We start from the raw sequence: 19,295 nt of genomic DNA, 5'->3' as shown, positions 1-19,295 counted from the left end.
CATCACTTCCAACTATGACCCTTTAGTGGCTCCTTGTTACTTAGTTTCCCTTCCAAAATTATGGCCACAAGGTCCTCTGATTGGCCTATTTCCCCAGCCTACTGTTTTCCACTCTGCCCCTCGCCAGGCTGTTTCTTTTAATTGGGCTGTTTTTTCCTGCTGCAGAGCTTTCGCATGTGCTGTATGCTCTATGGGACTGCGCTTCCCACCTATGCACTCACCTTCCCTCCACACCATGTGACTGGCCCCTACTGTGTTCACTAAAGAGTAATAGTTGGACTTCTCAGGGAGCATATCCAGGGGCAAGAAAACTGCTCAGGCCAGTGCAAGCCCCTGGTCCACGGACAGATGTATTTATCATGATACAGAAAGACGAATTTCTGGTTGATCAGAGCTGGAGCTACCTTCAGCCTATCCCCCAGTGTCAGTCTCTGGCACTCAGAGCCCTGGGTACGGATCTCAGCTCTGCCTCTACCTGCCTGTGAGACCATCGCTATTTTTGTGCCTTTATGTCCCCATATGCTGTAAAAGGGGATAACAATAGTGCCTACCCTCTTGGGCTGTGGTGAGTGTGAAATGCTGAGAGCATCGCTGGCACATACGAGCTATTATTATTCTGGTCTCTAATCCACCCTTTTCTCTCTCACCAGTTGGATTTGCACATGCAAACAGCCCAGGAAGTTCCTCTCTGCTACTACCAGCTAGCTTCACTCAACCCTTCGGATCAGCACTATTGACGTTTGGGGCTGGATAAATTTTTGTTGGGGCTGTTCTCTGCACTACAGGATATTTAGCAGCATCCTTGGCCTCTACTTACTAGGTGCCAGTAGCACCCAACCCCCAGTCATGATGATAAAAATCTCCAGACATTGCCAAATGTCCCCTTGTAGGTGAAATCACCCCCACTTAGAGCTACTGCTCTAGAGTTCCTGGTCCCCCAAGCCTCACCCCAAATATGGCTCGGGTGCTTCTGCTCTGATCTCTTCCCATCACAGACAGGATTTCTTGCACTGCAGGATAATGTCCTGATTACTTGTCTTCTCTCCCGTTAGATTTTAAGCTTCTTGAGGATAGGCGCTGACTTAGTTATAAGAACCTAATAGAGTGGGAACTTAATAACTCTTCATTGGATGAAAGATTTCCATAGGTAAACTTCTAAGAGTGGAATGATGGGTCAAAAGGATGGTTCTTTAATGACTTTTGCATGTATGTAGCCAAAGTGTTTTCTCCAAAAAGACCATGCTGATTTAAAGTGTCACCAGCAATACGTGATGTGTTTACCCCAGATCTTTGCCATCCCTGGGTTCAAATCAAGATCTTATTTGAATTAATAGGTGGAAAACGGTGCCATGTTTACTAATAGCTAACACTTATTGAGGGGTTCCTACACACCAAGCTTGGTGCTCATGACCCATTTTAATTCATTTAATCCTCATGAAAACCTTATGAGGTAGATACCATTCCTATCATCCTGTTTTAAGATGAGAAAAACTGTGGCACACGATGTGGGGACTAGCTTTCCGAGGTGACACTCAAAAGAGCTGAGACCCCCCACCTAGGCAGTCCATGAATCAAGCGCCACAAACACTGCACTTCACGAAATTCTTTTGGTCACTAAGTTTCCCCCTTACCATCCTGATTCTCATTTAGCTATCATACACATCGGTTACCAGTAGTAACTGTGACATCCTCAGGGAGCGTTCCCCACTTCTCAGACCAGGTCTCCGGACTTCTCATCCTTTTTGGAATTACTTATTCCAAGTGGCTTCCTGAGGGAGAGAAGCTATCTATCCCCTAGGGAGTTGGATGGCCAAACCTCACGCTTTGCACAAAATAGGCACTCAGTAAATACTAAATGAATGAAAACATAGTGTTTGCTTTTCCTCTTGTGCAAACTCTGCAATCGTGTCTTTTGCTCACCTTTCTTCTGTGGGAGCTACCAATTCTCAATCTATGTTTTTGCAGCCGGGGAGTGTTTGTAAATTGGCAAGTCAGAATTTGAAATTCCCGTGCAGCAAGGCCTCTTATTCCCACAAGGTGGCGCTAGAGGACACGACATCTTTCGGAACTCCATGGTCCTGATTTCTCCAATGAGAGCTGCACGTAATGCTGCTGTGTCTTTGGGCTTTTCATCAAGGTAGAGGCTTGTCCTTCAGTTGTGATAATTCAAAGGCTCCAAGGAACCTTCTCCCTCTTCGTTTCCAAATACTTCTTTCATTCGATTTGTTTTCTCTGCCATCTCATAGATCCACCAATGAGCAGAAAGAATTTTCCTTAAAAAAAAAAAAAGAAAAAAAACGAGAAAAAGAAAAAAGAACGGGACCTACCAGATCACTTGGAAAAAAGATTTTGAGTAGGTATATGTGTTTCCTCTTTGAGACTGTGATTAGTGAGATGGAAATAATCAATCTCTCCCACAGGTCCTGTCGGTGAGTGTGTGTCTACCTAGCAGAAGTGTGCATGTGTTTTTATCCTTGGTGTGTTGAAAGGCCTTAAACATGAACATGGTTGCTTTGTTTCAAGCGTTTTCAAGCTCTATTAAGGCTTATCGAGAACCACTTATCTTCACGCCACACTCGCATTTTTGTGGGCCCAGTAAGGATTACGGACTCATTTTAGACAGTCAGCTGGTGCAGAAAAGCCAGCAGAAAGGAGAGAGATTGCAAAATCCCAGAGGTGCCCCCACTCGAGCCAAGGCCAGTGAACATCACGTCAGCAGCTGGGGCAGCAGGGAGATGGGCTCTGTCAACAAGCTGGCTCTCTCTTGGGGAGATGTCTCAAGAGGAAACTGAGGTCTTACCTGCTGAGAGCTATTCTTCCTGCTTTCTCATGCTTCGTCTTTGCTTCCCCCCTAGAGTTGCCCAGCCAACACCTTCTCTTGCTTCTTTTCCCATCCGGACTCCCCATTCTTGAATGGAAGTGTGAAAAGGACAATTCCAAAAAAAAAAATAAATCCTAAATCCTAAACCTTTCCTTTCTATGATCCTATGAATGGATGTTTTCTGTGAGCATGGTGTGTGTGTGTGTGTGTGTGTGTGTGTGTGTGTGTGTGTGTGTGTGTGTGTGTTGTCTTGACTACATTTGTATTCTCTGTCTTTAGGCTTCCAGCATAGAGTTCTTTTGACCAGGGGCTTTCTTTATCTTGCTGATCCATTCTAGAAATTCTTAGTAAATGGTCTTTTTCCAGAGGGGGGGTTCTATAAATATTAATTCATCAGCTGCCTCATCGTGGTACAGTGGCAGCCATGCAGTCGTATGACTAATTAATTACTCTTGCTAAAATATTAAATAACTACTCATTATGCAGTCTAAAGACTTTCAGCCCTGGATATGTGATGTTTTCATTAATTGGGGTGCAGGACAATAGTTCCCGGGCATCTTGACTCCCGATCTTGAAATATAAACAATCAAAGGAAGAGACTTTTTCTATAAGCTGCACAAGATGGCTATTTAGATCTCCAAACCTGAGCACTTAGAAATTGTAATGGTTGCCATTAGGTTTGGAAGTTGTGAACAAAAGGAATGAAGCAGTTTCTTTACAGCCCAAATAAGGAAGCTGGAATTGTAAAATAGACAGACATGGGTTCAGATTGAGCTTTGATGTTTACCAGCTGTGAGACTTTGTATGATTACTGGCTGCGATCATAGCATAAATACAATTAAATTTCAAAATTTTCTTACCATCTAGCAGAGTGGAAACTTAATAACTCCTTGTTGGATTAGCCTGATTTTTTTTTTAATTTAGCAGTATATCATGAACATTTGCTTGTGTTAACATTCTTCATAAACATTATTTTGGATGGCTTCATAATATTCCATCTTATGGATATACCATTATCATAGATAACCAATCCCATAGTGTTGAATATTTAGGCTGATAATTTTTCCCTCTTATACTAAGACAATACTAAGCTGTACTTCCTGTATATTGAGCAAACAGCCAGCCTTGGTGTTCCAGGTGAAAGTAAGGATAATAATATTACCTGTCTCAGTGGGTCGTTTGTGAGGACTTGATGAAATGGCTATTCTTGTCGCATTTGCCTGTTTTATTATTTTCATGGCATTGATCTGCTCTGAACTGCTGGACTTATTACTGTGCTTCTTGTCTGTCTCCTTCACTAGATTATCAGTTCCTTGAGAGAAGACTTTTCTGCCTTGCTCAACTTGGTAACCCCACACCGAGAACAATGTCTGACTCACGGCAGGAATCAAGAAATATTTGTTGAGTGGATAAGAGAAGAATAGCCATCTCCCTGTAGAAGACTTTACACACATGTTAGAATCACTGTCCAAATCTTTGAGAGCAGGGAGTCGATTTTTTATATATTATTTAAAGTATTTAGATATATCTCCATTCTATATACCTCCCAGGATTTGACAACTCCTAGGGATTTAATAAATGCTTGTGGAATAAATATCATGAAAGTGAAATTAATGATTACTATAAGGAGCAACATTGTTGCAACAGTGCAATATACAAGAATATTTATTTTGGAAGGAGGCAGGGCAGGATGGAGCCAGCTATGAGTTCAAGTCTCCATTCTGTCAGTTCCTAAGCAGGTGCAAGTCACTTAATTCTGAGCCTCAGTTCCTTCTATTAATGAATATTCTGAGGGGTGTTATGATGAATAAGTAAATAAATGTACCCTGACTCCTAGGTGCTCGGTAGCTTTTAGTTTTTCATTTTTTGTTTGTTGCAAAAGTAATGCAAACTCTAAGAAGAAAACTCTGGAAACCTTCTAAAGCGCAAAGCACAAATTCCTCAGACACCTGTAAATGCACTGCTGAGAATCACCCAAATGTTGTCAGACATGATACCTTCCCAGACTCTTATCCTATACCTATAGCCATATATGCATGTAATTTGAAAAATGCAGCCATACTATAAACATAATTACATTTCAAAATTTCCTTACCAATTCAGCCTGATTCTTCCTATTTGACAATATATTATGAACATTCACTTGTGTTAATATTCTTTATAAGCATTATTTTAGATGGCTTCATAATATTCCATCTTATGGATATACTATCGTTATAGTTAGCTAATCTTGTATTGTTGGACATTTAGGCCGATGATAATTTTCCCTCTTATAAACAAAACTAAGCTGTCTTCCAGTTATGTACATCCTTGACTACGGGTCTGATTATTTCCTTTGGACAACTTCCTGAAAGTTGAATTCCTGGATCAAAGGGTATGAACCTTGATGTTCTTCTGATTCATTTATTTATTTGTTCTTTATTAAAACTTAATTTTTAGAGCGGTTTTAGGTTTACAGCAAAATTGAGAGGAAGGTACAGATATTTTCCACGTACTCCCTTGTCCCCCAATACGTGTAGTTGCCCACATTGTCAACACACTGCACCAGATGGTACATTTGTTACAACTGAGGAACCTACATTGACACATCGTCACCCAAAGTCTATAGTTCCCATTAGGGTTCAAGCTTGTTATTACATATTCTATGGGTTTGGACAAATGCATAATGACATGTAGCCATCATTACAGTATCATACCAAGTATTTTCACTGCTCCTCAAATCCTCTGTGCTCCACTTATTCATGCCTGGCCTTTCTATTTCTTTGTTTTGCCTTTTTCAGAATGTCATATAGTTGGAATCATGCGGTATGTAGCCTCTTCAGACTGGTTTCTTTCACTTAGTAATATGCATTTACGATACCTTCATGCCTTTCATGGCTTGATAGTCATTTCTTTTTAGCGCTGGATAATATTGCATTGTCTAGCTGTGCCATGGCTTATATCCATTCATCTACTGAAGGACATGGTGGTTCCTTCCAACTTTTGGCGATTTTGAATAAAGCTACTATAACCTGTGTGTGCAGGTTTTTTTGTGAACATATGTTTTCAAGTCCTTTGCTACAAAAGAATACTTTATTTTTTTAACGTATAAAAATAATACAAAGAGAGCATTCTCACCTTTACCATTCTAGTTTACCAATCCCATTCTGCTTGGCAACCCACATGAGCAATTTGATATGTATTCTCCCACACATTCTTCTGTACACATATAATTCTTTCCTATTTTTATAAGGATGGCGTGCATATTTTTAAGGTGTATGTCAATCAGTGTTGACTATCGATGAAATATAACAATAGTTTTATCAAGTGCTAGACAGTAGGCACTAAGCATTGAGGCTGGTGCCTTATTTTTACCAGGTTTTGAGTGCTGATTGGGTACTTGGCTTTTTAGTAAACAAAAAGCACCAACTGTGTGGTTCTACCGGCTTATGAACAAGCCTTGCAGCGCCTGCTCTTATTTTTGCATATATCACATTTAAACGTGAAAGCAGGGAGTGAACCTGCCCAGGGTTGGGGCTCTGGTCGGAGCGAGGGGTGCACACTTGAGTAGGGAAAGGAAAGGAAGCAATGGCCTCTTTCCTGGTGGACTGCAGACTCAGAGCGACCCCGAATGGCTAGGAAAAGAGGAGGCGGGGGAGGTCAGTCTGAGGGCAAGACGGATTGAAAGGCGACGTGGATGACCCAGAGACCTGAGTGCACCACAGACCTGGGTGCCCGGCCAGCGGGGCGGTGGGCGGAGCCAGGGGTGGGCGGGGCCGGCATTGTCCGCTCCGCGGGGCATGCTGGGAGCCCCGCCCCCAACATGGCGTCTCACTGACAGTTGGCTGCTGAGCGGCAGAGGCGGATCCTGCTCCTCAGGGTGGCGGCGACGGTGGCGGCGGGGCTGGGGTCTCCGGGGCCGGGGTGGGGGGATGGCATCTCGGACCGCCTAGGGCGGAGCTGCACGGGCGAGGCGGCGAGCGGGGCGTTGCAGGCGGGCGCGGCGGCTGCTGCCATGGACTGGTGATCGTGGAGACTCCTGCTCGCGTCTCCCCGGGCCGGGCTGCTGCTCCTCACCGTCAACCCCTTAGCCGGGGCCATGGGCTCGTCTGCGGCCGCGGCGGCGGCGGCGGCGGCAGCCGCGGACTCGGCGCAGTGGCTCTCGGTGAAGGAAGAGACCATCTTCCTGCATGACGGGCTGATACGCGTCACCGACCTGGCGGAGCTGCCCAGCGAGATCCTCGGGGCCCCGGAGGCCGCCGACACCGACTTGGAGGTGAGCGAGGCTGTCCCCTCCCCGTCTCCGCCGTCAGATTAGCCCACCCGCCCTGCACCCCTGAGGTCGGGCTCTCACACCTCTGCCTCACGCCGACCCCGAGGCCTCCGAAGGCTGCCCGGCAGGTGCGTGTGGGCGCGGGGCGGGCAGGCGGGGGGCCGTGGCCACAGGTCTGCAGACCGCCCGCCTGTCCTCCCTCCCCGGAGCCTCATGCCCGCCGGGGATTTCATTTGTGGTTTCATTCTGAATGATCCGACACCCGGCATTTTATTAGACTGTCACCCGGCACGGCCTTCACGCCCTGGAGGAGCCACCGCCGCCTCCCCACCAGCTCTCTCTCTTCTCCTCTAGGGACCCTCGGACTCACCTCCAGGGCACACCCAGGTTGCTTGGCTTTGGGGACATTTTAATTTTCACGCTATACACCTCCTCCCCTTTTCTTCCCCAGTTTCGTATTGTTGTTGTTTTTTTTTCTCGAGCAGGGTAGTGGCAGCTGCAGGTCCGCGATAGGCAATCCAGCAACTTCTGTGTGTCATGCCTCGTACTGACACGGGGCCTTTGTCAGCGAAGCGGGCGGTGTGGACAGCGAGGGGGATGCTACAGTGGCCCTCCGTGCGCTCTCCGCGAAGGGTCATGGGCGCTTTAGGCCGCAAGGCCTTTTTTTTTTTTTTTTTTTTTTTGAGCTCGGGGATCGCGGAGGAAACCAGGCTTAGGAGCCGTGGCAGGTGCAAAAGCCAATCCCAGCAATTGTGCTGCTGCTTTGGGGGGCAGAAGGAAACCAAATATGCTTGGATGATGGGAACTTTACACTGACTTAACTTGGTTTCGCGTTAGCCCAGAGGTGGGACTCCTGGCAGTATGGTTTCATCGAGGCCGCGGATGCCGATGCTGCACCCCCCCCTCCACTTTGTGGGATGACATTTTGATGTGTAGGTAGCATGGGGTGTCATGAAATTCTTCTTGTCGCAAAGAGGACTCTCAGGGGTAGGACGCAGAGAGTATGGCCTGTCTTCTGGCTATAAACGGAATGCGAGGAATCTTTTGTGTTTTGCGGTTTTGCATGCACTTTGGCTTTTCGCACAAGTAGCATTTATAGAAATGGATAGAAACCCATTACTGTGTGTTTCTGGAAGCGGCAGTGATCGGATCGCATTGGCCGAGACATTTGGACGTGCTTGAGATGCGAATACGTTCCACTGTATTTTTGTGTCTGGATTTGAGGTTGAGGTTGCAGCATTCCCATTGTGAACTCTAAATGGACTTATTTTACAGTCTGGTCACCAAAAAAAAAAAAAAAAGGAAGATACAAGTTGGTAGGGAATTCCTCACATCGAATCATAGTTTTATTGTATCTTATTTGGGCCTATTTTGTAAAAAGCGAGGTGTGTCTGCGTGTCTTATCGTCTTGACAACTCAAGGGGTAATAGGCTGTGATGGTGGAATCTTTTGACTTAATTGGCTCTGTTGTAGTGAAATGTGGGAAGTGGATGCTCTTTGTCCTGAGTGACTAATAATAATCTAAGTTCACAGATCCAAGAATCTTATACATGTGTAATTTATTTATTTTTAGGATTAAAAAAATAGGAATGATTAAAAATACCAGGGTTGTCAAGGTGGTTTTTCCTAAGATGTTTACTGTACAAAATGCGTTGAGTGAATTTGTCAGATGTTTCCACACAAGAATGATTTTAGAGAAAGAACATCTCTGGCCTGATAGATTAAAAAAAAAAAAGGGAACCTAAAAAAATTTATGGTCTGACTTCTGAGAAACCAATATGTGTATGGGCGATAAACATTTACAACTGGTTTATGAACCATTTATGAAACATTTATGAAAGGAATGAAACTTTTTTCATTCCTTTCCACATAGGCTACATAGTATCAGGAGAAATGGGTAGCTAAGATCATTTTTGTGGCAGTCAGATTTGTGTTTGTGTGGATGTATTCACATTTAATTATTTAATAATAATAACATTGATTAAGTGTATCCTATGTGTCAGGTATCATCTTACTAAATCCTCAAAAGGTTCCTAGTAGTAAACATTGTTACCCATTGTTAACAATTGTAAATATTGCGCCCATTGTACAGATGAGGCAGGTAAAGTGCAGAGCCAGTATGCAGCTTGCTCAAGATCACACACAGAGAAAAGAGCCTGAATGTTAACCCAGGACCATTGGTCTCAACCACATCTACTCCTAATCATAATACTCTACTGCCTTTATGCATGTATGATACCCATATTTGTAGTTATTTAAAATTTCACAACTGGCTAAAGATAGGGAAGTAAGCAGATGTCTTTATTTCCTTTCTAGTAACTTATTCTTTTTCTTATTTGAGAAAGATTAGAGGTTCATCAACTTTTTAAAAACTAGCTTCCCTAGGAAGAACACTATCCCAAGCCTCTGCTTCCTGTGGACATATGGGTGAACAATGGCCATTTTTCACCAGGGTTTTATAGTTCTATAGAATCCTTAAGTTAACATCTTTGCATTTTGAGAGATGAGACTCAAAGTAAGCTGAATAATTTATGATTGGCAACCTTCATGCCTAAGACTACAGTAGAGTCTCAGAATTTTAGAGCAAGAAGGGACTTTAGAGATAATAATTTCTCTCATGTTAGAGAGAAGTTATGTGAGATCAGAAGAGATCATGACTTGGTCCCCGTAGCATAGCTACTTATGGCAGGGCAAAGGACTAGACCATAGCTTTCCTGCCTTTCAATTCCAGTGTTCTTTTCACTCTATAAGTGCTGCTCAAAGTTAAATGTCAATACGAAAAAAGAACCCATCCTGAGAAGTAGATCAACATTGATTTAGCATTTTAATTTAAGTAAGAGAAGAGCATTTGAATTAAAAGTTTTCTTCCCAGAAAATTCTAAAAGTCTTTTTTTAAAATCAATAAATAGTGTCTAATCAACACATTTATACAATGAATATTTGGAATTCAGAAGTCAGCTGAGCTCACTATTCTGGATGTTGGGGACATAACAGGAAATAAAAAAAAAAAAAATCCTTGTCTTTAAAATGCTTTTATTATAGTGGGAGGATATAGGCAATAACTAATAATCAAATGTATGATATGACATATACTGTATATAAATGTCAAATGGTAAGTGCTATGGAGAAAAGTATTGCTGGGAAGGGAGGATGGAGAGTATGATGGGGAAGGGCTGTTTGACATAGGGCGGGCAAGGAAGGAAAACTCAGGATGGCATTTGAGCCGAGATCTGAAGGAAGTGAGAGAGTGTACCATATGGCTACTGAGGAAAGCATATTCCAGACAGAGGACAGCAAGAGCCAAGTCCATGAGACGGAAGCATCCTTAGTTTGGAGCTCTGAGCCCAGTAAGCAAAGGGGAGAGGAGAGGGATAGGAGATTGGCGGGGCAGGAGATGCAGATCAAGTAGGGCCTTATAGATAAGGACTTTGGACCTTACTCTAAGTGGATTAGAAATGCAGAGTGAGGCTTTTTCCTGACCTTTAAAATAGCTATCTGTATTTAATTTCACATTGCTGACAAAAGCAAAGAACATGTTGGAAATTTTTTTAAGATTTGAAATGAATATAAATCTAAGAGAAAGCAATAGCTCAAAAACAGCTCAAATATTATTGAATTTTGCATTACATTTCATAGAGCATTAATCTTTTTAAAGTAAAGGGAATTTACAAGGAAAAAAAAACACAATAGTTTATTTGTGGAAGTTCCAAAAGGCTTCTGCTTCCTTGTTTTTCTTTACAAACTCCAGGTGGGGACAGGCATCATGCGGATATTGACAGAGATGCCAGTTGACTTGCTCAAGGTGGCCAAGATATTTTTTTACCCCATAGTTAAGATTAATTTTGAACCCAGGCATTTTGGTTAGTGTTTCTCATTTTTCATTGCATTTGTTTATAAAGATCCCACGCCCCCATCCATACATACCATTCAAAAACTTGCACATGAATGTTCACGGAAGCCTTATTTGTGATTGCCAAAAACTGGAAATAGTCTAGATGGCCATCAACAGGCGAATGGATAAACAAACATGGAACCTCTATGCAATGTACTACTGCAATAAAGGGAAATGACCCGTTGATACTCACAACATGGATTTATGCTGAGTGCAGGAACCCAGTCAAACAGGAGTTTGACTCTACAATTTTATGTGAAATTCTAGGAAATGCAAACTAACCTGTAGTAACAGAAATTGGATCAGTTTTGCCTGGGGATGGAGGCAGGCGCAAGGAATGGGAGAAGGGATTGCAAAGGAGAGCACGAGCGAACTTTTAGGATGATAGATACGTTCCTTGTTTTGAGTGTGGCGATAGTTTCACGGTTGTATGTGTACCTGTGTCAAAACTCATCAAATCGTACACTTTAAATATGTGCAGTTTATTTTGTGCCGATTATACCTCGATAAAACAAACAAAACCCACACAGGCCCCGAATGCTTTACTGATATTATTTAGGAAATGAAATAAGGCTCGGCGGGGTTTTCTGTTTGTTGTTTTTTTATTTGCCATGTAAGGGAAGGAGCCTTTGGGTTTGGAGCCGATCCACTGAAATAGTCAAGGCTTTGAATACTTGTGAGATACTCAAGTGAAATCTTTGAGACAACATTTAGATTGTTAAAATTTAATCTATTCTCCTATGAGACTACTACCAGCCTGTTTATCCTTTGGTCAAAAATCTTTGGAAAGTGTTTATGTACTTTTATAGGATTCCAAATTCTAGATTTAAAAGAGTTAATGAATAAATGAATAAACTACCTATGTTCACCAGTAGAATTAATTGCCATGTAATTAATGAGCGCTGGAATAAGAGTCACTGAATCTTGCTGTAATGTAATAAGAGTCACTGAAGCTTGGGCAAATGGCTGCAAAGCTCTCAGGCTTGGCTGGTGGGCTGTAAAGTTAGAATGAAGCACCTGGAGACCGTGGGAGGCAGTATTGCCTAGAGGTTAAAGTCAGGTTTCAGGAGTCAGACTGGGATTCTAGCTCCACCCCTTACCAGCCATGTGACCTTGGGCAAGTTCTGTACCTTTAGTAATCCCTGGTTTCTTCTTCCACTGCAACTTCTTTGTCACCGCTGTCACTACCTCTACCACCACTATGACAGTAGAGTCAGCATATTGTATGCCAGACCCAGTGCTACGCACTTCCCATCCATGATCTCATTTAATCCTCATAAAAACCTTATATGGTTGGTTCTGTCATCCTTATTTTACGAATGAGGAAACTGGCACAGAAGTGGAGTAACTTGACAAAAGATGTACAGTTAGTAGCAAAGCTGAGACTGAAATAGATCTGTCTGACTCCGGTCCAGGGTCCAGGCTCTAAAACCCTTGTGTTAGACTTCTAATAGGGTTAACGTAAGGGTTAGATAGGGAGGAATGTGATTATTTATATTCAGTGTATGGACTCTCTTTATAAGGTGCTATGTTGCTGAAAGTTATTTTATGCTTATTCAGTCAGTGCTCATTGTATGTGAAAACAAACCAACCCATCAACAGAATTTTTTTTTCTCTAGTAGTGGGTAGTGGAGATAATGATGTGGGCAGCGGGGGTGGAGGGAGGAAGGGAGGGAGGGAAGCAGGTCCCTCTGGAATTTTCTTTGTTCTCAATTTATTTGCAATATGGCTAGGCAGATGAGATAATAGTCTTCATTTCAGTTTTCTTCCAATCATATGCCTAAGGTCTTGCTAAATAAATCAGTTTTGATTTTTATCTGTCTTCTTGGCTTCCATATTGACTGTCACAAAATACCACCTGTTGGCCAGGGCTACTGGGGAGATTGTCATGCACCTGTTCTTTCCTAAGTCATAAGGTGCCTGCAGTGATGATTATAAAAGGACCTCAGTTCCTGAAAAGGCCCCATGCTTTCTCTTTCCCACCCCTCTTTCCATCTTGTCTTACAATGCTGGTTGCAGGGTGAACACAAGGAGTGTGGTCTGCTTTGCAAGATGTTTAGTCAATAGTTTTAGACAAATGTAAGTAACAGCAGGTGATCAACTATGGGACAAATGCATAGCTATTTCAGGAGAGAAGACTGCAGAAATTGTGTTGCTTTTATTTTGATCATCCATTTTTAACACAGCTTATGTATCCATTAAATTTTTAAAAACGAATATATGAATACATTCTTATAAAAAATGGAAATAACAGATGAAACTGAAACTTCTTTTGACTACCACCTATTATCCTGGCCCTCATCTACTTCCTACCCCAGTTAAATCAGGGAGAAAATTTTTTCATATGTTCCAGACTATTTTGAATGTATATGTTTATGTGCGTGTATATATACATAACACTATAATGTGAGACATATCTTTCCGTAACTTGCTTTTAAAAACACTCAATGATTTGTTTTGATCTTTCAATGTCTCCACGTGTAGATCGATCCCTTTTTTTTTTTTCAAGTTCTGCGAAAGACTCCAGAAATACCATAGCCCATTTTATTTAGCCATTGCCCTATTGATGGGTGTTTTAGTTTCCTTTTGCTATGCTAACAAAGTGTCGCGAACTTAGCACCTTAAAACAACACAAACTTATTCTCTTACATATTTGGAGATCAGAAGCCCTAAATGAGTCACACTGGGTACAAGTCAGGTGTTGGCAGATCTGGCTCCTTCTGGAGGCTCTGAGAATCCATTCCCTTGCCTTTTCACAGCTTCTAGTGGCCACCCGTGTTCTTAGCTGTGGCTCTTTCCTCCATCCTCAAAATCCATCCCCCTACTCTCTGATCTGTCATCACATTGTCTTCTTTGACCAATCCCCTCACATCCCATTTACAGGGACCCTTGTGATTACATTTAGAGCCCACCTGGATAATCTAGGCTCTCCCCATCCCAAGATCCTTAATTTAAGCACATGAGCAGGCTCCTTTGCCATCTAAGGCCACATCCACAGGTTCCAGGGATTAGGATGTGGATATCCTGGGGGCTGATACTCAGCCTACCATAATGGGTATTTCAATTGTTTTCAGTTTTTCATTATTGAAAATGGCCCTTTAGTGCATATCCTTGCCTGCCTGTGTACGCATGGGAGTATTTCTCTAGAGTAGTTCCCGAGAAGTAGATTTGCTGGGTCATAGGTGACCATTTTAAATTTTAATAGATGCTGCCAAATTTTCTCCAAAGTGACCATACCAATTCATACTCCCAAGTAACAGCGCTTGATAGGACTTCTTTTCCTCACGCCCTCATAGAGACCATATTAGAACTCATGGATTTGCTTAAATTTATCATTTGCTTGAGCCAAGGGCTTTCACTCCAAAAATGAGTCCAATAGATATCATTGGGTACCTGGACCCAATGCATGCCGAGCCACAGTCAGCCGAAAGAAGCCAGAGTTTTCTGTTCATGCTGCCTCAATATTATCACACCACTGTGGAGGACTTCTCTTGTGGCTTGATCTCTTTGGCCTCCTGGCATATACTCATTTTGCTCAGTAATCCAGTTAAAACAGACCATGACCATATATAGGCAGAAGAGAGCAACAGCGTCTTATTCTGATGGGCTGGGGATGCTGCCAGAGGCCAGCAGAGCCAGGGAGCCACCCACTCTGGGAAGCGCCCTGCCAGCCCCTGGACTGTGTTCACAGTGCATAGTAATGGTTATGCAGACTGCTTCGACTCAGATTGTCTTAAAATTTTCTCTTCTACGTGCCAACATAGGGAATAACCCTACATTTTTTGACCTATATGAAAAAAACTGATATCGAATTGATTGTATTTTTATGTAATAGAGAACGTTTTTGATTATAAAGAAGTAATACATGGATGTTGTAGAAAATAGAGAAAATACCTAAAAGTGTAAGAGAGAAAAGAAATATTCTTTGATTGTACCATCCAGAAGTAGACACACTAATTTTTGACTGTTTTCTTCTTTAATCCGTGTGTGTATATGTATGTGTGTATGTATGTATATATGTATACACACATATGTACATATGTCTATACACACATATGTACACAAACACATATGTGTATATATACATATATACATACATATATAATTGAGATTACATGCTCTCTGCAGTTTTGTATTCTTTAATCACTTATTGGAAACATTTTGTCAAATCAGACTTAAAAACATAATTTTTAATGGCTGCCTAGTAATTTATGGATGTACATTACTGCTTTTTCTTCACATCTGCTATTTTAAAGATAATTTCAGCTTATAGGAGGCCGAAAGATTTTTAGCCTTTAGAATGTTATCTGTTTGACAAAGTTTGGTAAATTATAAATTTGTAGTAATTATTAAAACATGTTTCTGCAACCCATTACTAATGACAGTTTATAATTTAAAGGGATTTTTATAGTGCTGTATGATTCCTCTCCCAGTGATGTTGAATATTTGTGTGGAGCTTTGAGTTTCTAAAGTGCTATTAAGCACAATTGTAGAATAATTAATGTTCCACGATGGGACACTTGGAGTAGACACAGTTGAATCCCTAGTGTTTCTGCTGAAACCTGCAGTTGGCTGAATTACTAGGTCATAACACATTCTATAGCAATTTTAGATTAATGGTAAGGAGATGCGTAATTTGCAAACTATTTTATGCAAATCGTAGGCTTAGTAATGCTAATAACTTCAGATGCGTCATTCAAGTAGTGGTTTTATACCAACAAAATATTAACAGTCAGCTTGCATTTGTAACAGATCTTTTCTGTGTTTACCGTATTTGCTTTGTGCTCTATAGCTCTATAGCATTACTGATTTCAAACCAACAAAGTCTAATATAACAGATGTAGCTGTTTACAGGACAGACTGGCAAATCTGGACCTCCTATTTCTATTGATATGTTTGCTTTTCTTACTGTTGAAATAAAATAATTAAGAATGTTGAAGGAGACACTGTGTCAACGTATTTTCATCAAAGCGGTGGTTCATAAATGAAGAATCGCCTTCCTTATTTCTCGATATTAACTCCTTCCTGATCATCCAGGAGTGGTGTAGCCGAAAGACAGCTACCAGTTTATTTCATCTAGAAAAGAACCAAATGGGTGGAAAGGTAAAATTATGTTTGGGGAACTTTGGAGGAAGTATTTTTTGAGTGAGCTTATAATTAGGAAAAGTTTTCTTTTTCTCAGGGGTTCTAAACCTGAATAAGATTCAGGAATCCATAGGATCCATGGATAGAATTCAGGGTGTGTGTGAAATTGAATAGGAAAAATTATAACTTTATTTATCTTTAGCTGAAATTCAGCATTTCCTTTAATTATGAATGTAGTCACAGACTCGAGTAGCACTGGCAGTGCCTGTGACTTTGTCAACAGTAGAGATCATAGATATTTTCATATCATATTATAATTGTTGAACATACCTTGAAATATTATTTATGCTCTCTGTCACTTAGAAATTATAGTATTACATGTTGCTATTCAATATACTAATAATGAAGCTCCTATGTTGATATTACACATTTTTTAAAAAAGTATTTTGGTGACTCTATTTCAGTATACTCTAATTGGCTTTTTATAATCTCATGAATTTTATTTCATGCATTTAAAGGTGTTATTTGAGAAGGAGTGACAGGCTTCACCAAACTGCAAAAGGTTAAATGCCTGAGATACTGTCTTTTTCTAAGCATCTGTCTCTTTTTAGTTAAGTTCGCTAAAGACCAGTATAATTTACAATTGTTCAAAATAAAAATGGCCACATTTTTTAAACTGCTTAATACTTTCTGTGGTAGAAAATGTTATCCTCTTACAAATTTTTCCATTACCTACTGACTGCAAGCTATTAGCTAATAATAGTTTTCCTGGGTGATCTGATTTTTGCTGATTTGCCAAACACTGTATCATTAACAAGGAAGCTATTTTAAAAAAAAAAGAAAGAAAAGAAAATAGACTATCTGCTAAAAAGTAACAAGCAATTCTTTCAAAATAGAATAGTTTTTTGTTCACCAAAGATTTTGGGGTTTTCCCCCTTGTATGAGGAGGATGTGGTCAACTGAAGCTATGCAAATAAAAATTCATTAACATACTTTATACTTTATATCAGTATCTTATACTGCTAATAACAAGCTGTTTTAAACAAGTGGCCTCAAGCAATAACAGTTGCTATCCCGAGAGAAACATTTTTAAAATCAAAAATTTATTTTGCTTTCATCTTCTCTAAGGAATACAATTATATGCTTGTGGTTTCTCTTATTGTTCAAATTGTTATTTTACGTTGGTATTGTCAAAGTTTAACAGTTTTACTTAACTGGCTTCCAGAACCGTGCTGTCCAGTTGGTATCTACTACTCAAATGTGGGCAGTCAGAATTGAAATGTGCCGAAAGTGTAAAATACGCACCAGATTTTGAAGACTTAATGCAAAGAAAAAAAAAAAAGAGAGGTAAAATATCTCACTAATAATATTAAAATCGATTATCTGTTGAAATGATAATATTTTGTACAATGGGTTAAGTAACATATTATTTAACTTAAAATATGTTAATTTCATTGATTTCTTTTTACCTTCTCAAATGTGGCTACTAGCAAATATTAAATTCCATATGAGTTTTATATATTTCTATTGGATAATGCTTCCCTATACAGAGGTCAGCAAACTATGGCCCTCATATCCAGCTGTCTGTTTTTATAAATAAAGTTTCATTGAAACGTAACCAGCCCATTTGTTCACATATTATCTGCTTTCATCCTACAACGCAGAGCTGAGTAGTTGTGACAGAGACCTATGGCCAGCAAGTCTTCCAAGGGCTTTCGTATATTCTGTTTTCACTTGATCCTTTCAGTGACTACGTGGGGCAGTAGAGGACATATTATTTTAGCAAAAAAGGCTAAAAAAGAGATTTGAAAAGATTTGTCCAAGGTCATATGATTTGTTAGTACTAGGATTAAGACTCTAGTTCAGTTCTTCTGAGAGATTTTCCACTATACCTCTGCTTTAGGTAGCACTTGATCCTGATAACCTGTTATCTTCGAGACATTAGTTAATTCCACTGTTTTAAATAAGATCAGCACAGCTCAGCCTATACGTGGCTGCCAGAGTAATCTTCCTACACTACAGTTATGTTACCTCCTTGGCCAAACCTTCAGCAGCTTCCCATTTTCTGCAAAATAAAATTATAATTCAAGGTACCTATGATTTGTCTTCATTGTATCTTTCCAGTCTTATTTCATTACTCCCTTCCTACCTACCTCTTCCCAGGAATGCTATATTTTGCAAACTCACTTTCTACATTCTTTCCTATAATCTTGGTTTATGGGGTTCCATTGCTCTGGAGAACTCCACCTCCGTTTTTGGAACTCTGCTCTTTATCCTTCAAGATACACATCAAATGCTATTCCTCCATGAAATTGTTATGATGCCTCCAGTAAGAAGCAGTCACCGTTTCATGTGTTATTTCCATAGTATTGCATATGTATGTTATTTATTTGCATACTATATTATTATAAGGTCTTTGACAGCAGCCACTTCAGACTGTACATCACTGAGTACCTACCAGTGTAGTAGCTCAGCTAATATAGAGCTCAAGTATTGGATATTGATTGAACTGAATGTTAAAAGGGGCATTTAAAACACATGAAAGACTGTGATTTAATGAATGATATGAGTTGAAGATATAGGTAAGGGAAAATTTGTTAATAGAGAATAATAAGAATAGGTAGTTGTTTTTGATGAACTAAAGTAGATTAGATGAGACTTTCAGAATTTTAATCGCAGTTATACTTTGCATTTTAGACAAAAGAGAACACATCCCAACAATTGCAATAAATGTTAATGTTGAAATGTGGATAAGCATCGTGGGGTTAAGACCTTTGATTTTGTATAGGGCAGAATGAATTTCGCATAGAATATAGTGAATTCCTAAGAAATTTCTGAAAACAGATTAGATGGAGTTCATTGAAAATACCTTGCTTTGATCATCATTCTAAAAACCTTAATGAACTTGAATGAATTTTTGTTTAACTTAGTTGTTCTATGGTTAAATAGTGACTTGAACCCTATTCTATTTATTTTGAACATTTCTATGTAGAAATCACTTTTTTCAGGGTTTTCAGTGAACTGTGTCCACTTACCAGCTTTTATTGAGTGGCAGTGCCTTGAGTCCACACAGGTGATAGAGGTGGTATTTTTGCAAATATTGAAGTATGAAATACTTAGAAACTTAACATGTTAGGGAAAAAAAGAAACTCAGCCATGTTACCAAGGGCAGCTTTAGCTCAGCAACCAGTGGGAAGCTCTGAAATGACTAATGCAATGAAGTTTTTCAAACAAATACATATAAT

The 19,295-nt window shown here is 40.4% G+C and overlaps 1 protein-coding gene across 1 annotated transcript in view; it reads left to right on the top strand.

Annotated features, from left to right (window-relative positions):
* Window positions 1–6,602: 6,602 nt before the first annotated feature.
* Window positions 6,603–19,295, top strand: part of HECTD4 (HECT domain E3 ubiquitin protein ligase 4) — a 169,583-nt gene continuing 156,890 nt past the window's right edge. Inside the window, exon 1 of the mRNA XM_011356054.2 lies at window positions 6,603–7,076. Coding sequence (XP_011354356.1) covers window positions 6,900–7,076 — 177 coding nt within the window. The 5' untranslated portion in view covers window positions 6,603–6,899. The remainder of the gene's footprint in view (window positions 7,077–19,295) is intronic.

The sequence above is a fragment of the Pteropus vampyrus genome, unplaced genomic scaffold, assembly GCF_000151845.1.
Source record: "Pteropus vampyrus isolate Shadow unplaced genomic scaffold, Pvam_2.0 Scaffold23, whole genome shotgun sequence".
NCBI lineage: Eukaryota > Metazoa > Chordata > Mammalia > Chiroptera > Pteropodidae > Pteropus > Pteropus vampyrus.
Note: the sequence above shows the minus strand (reverse complement) of the source record. Positions and strands in the feature narration are given on the sequence as shown.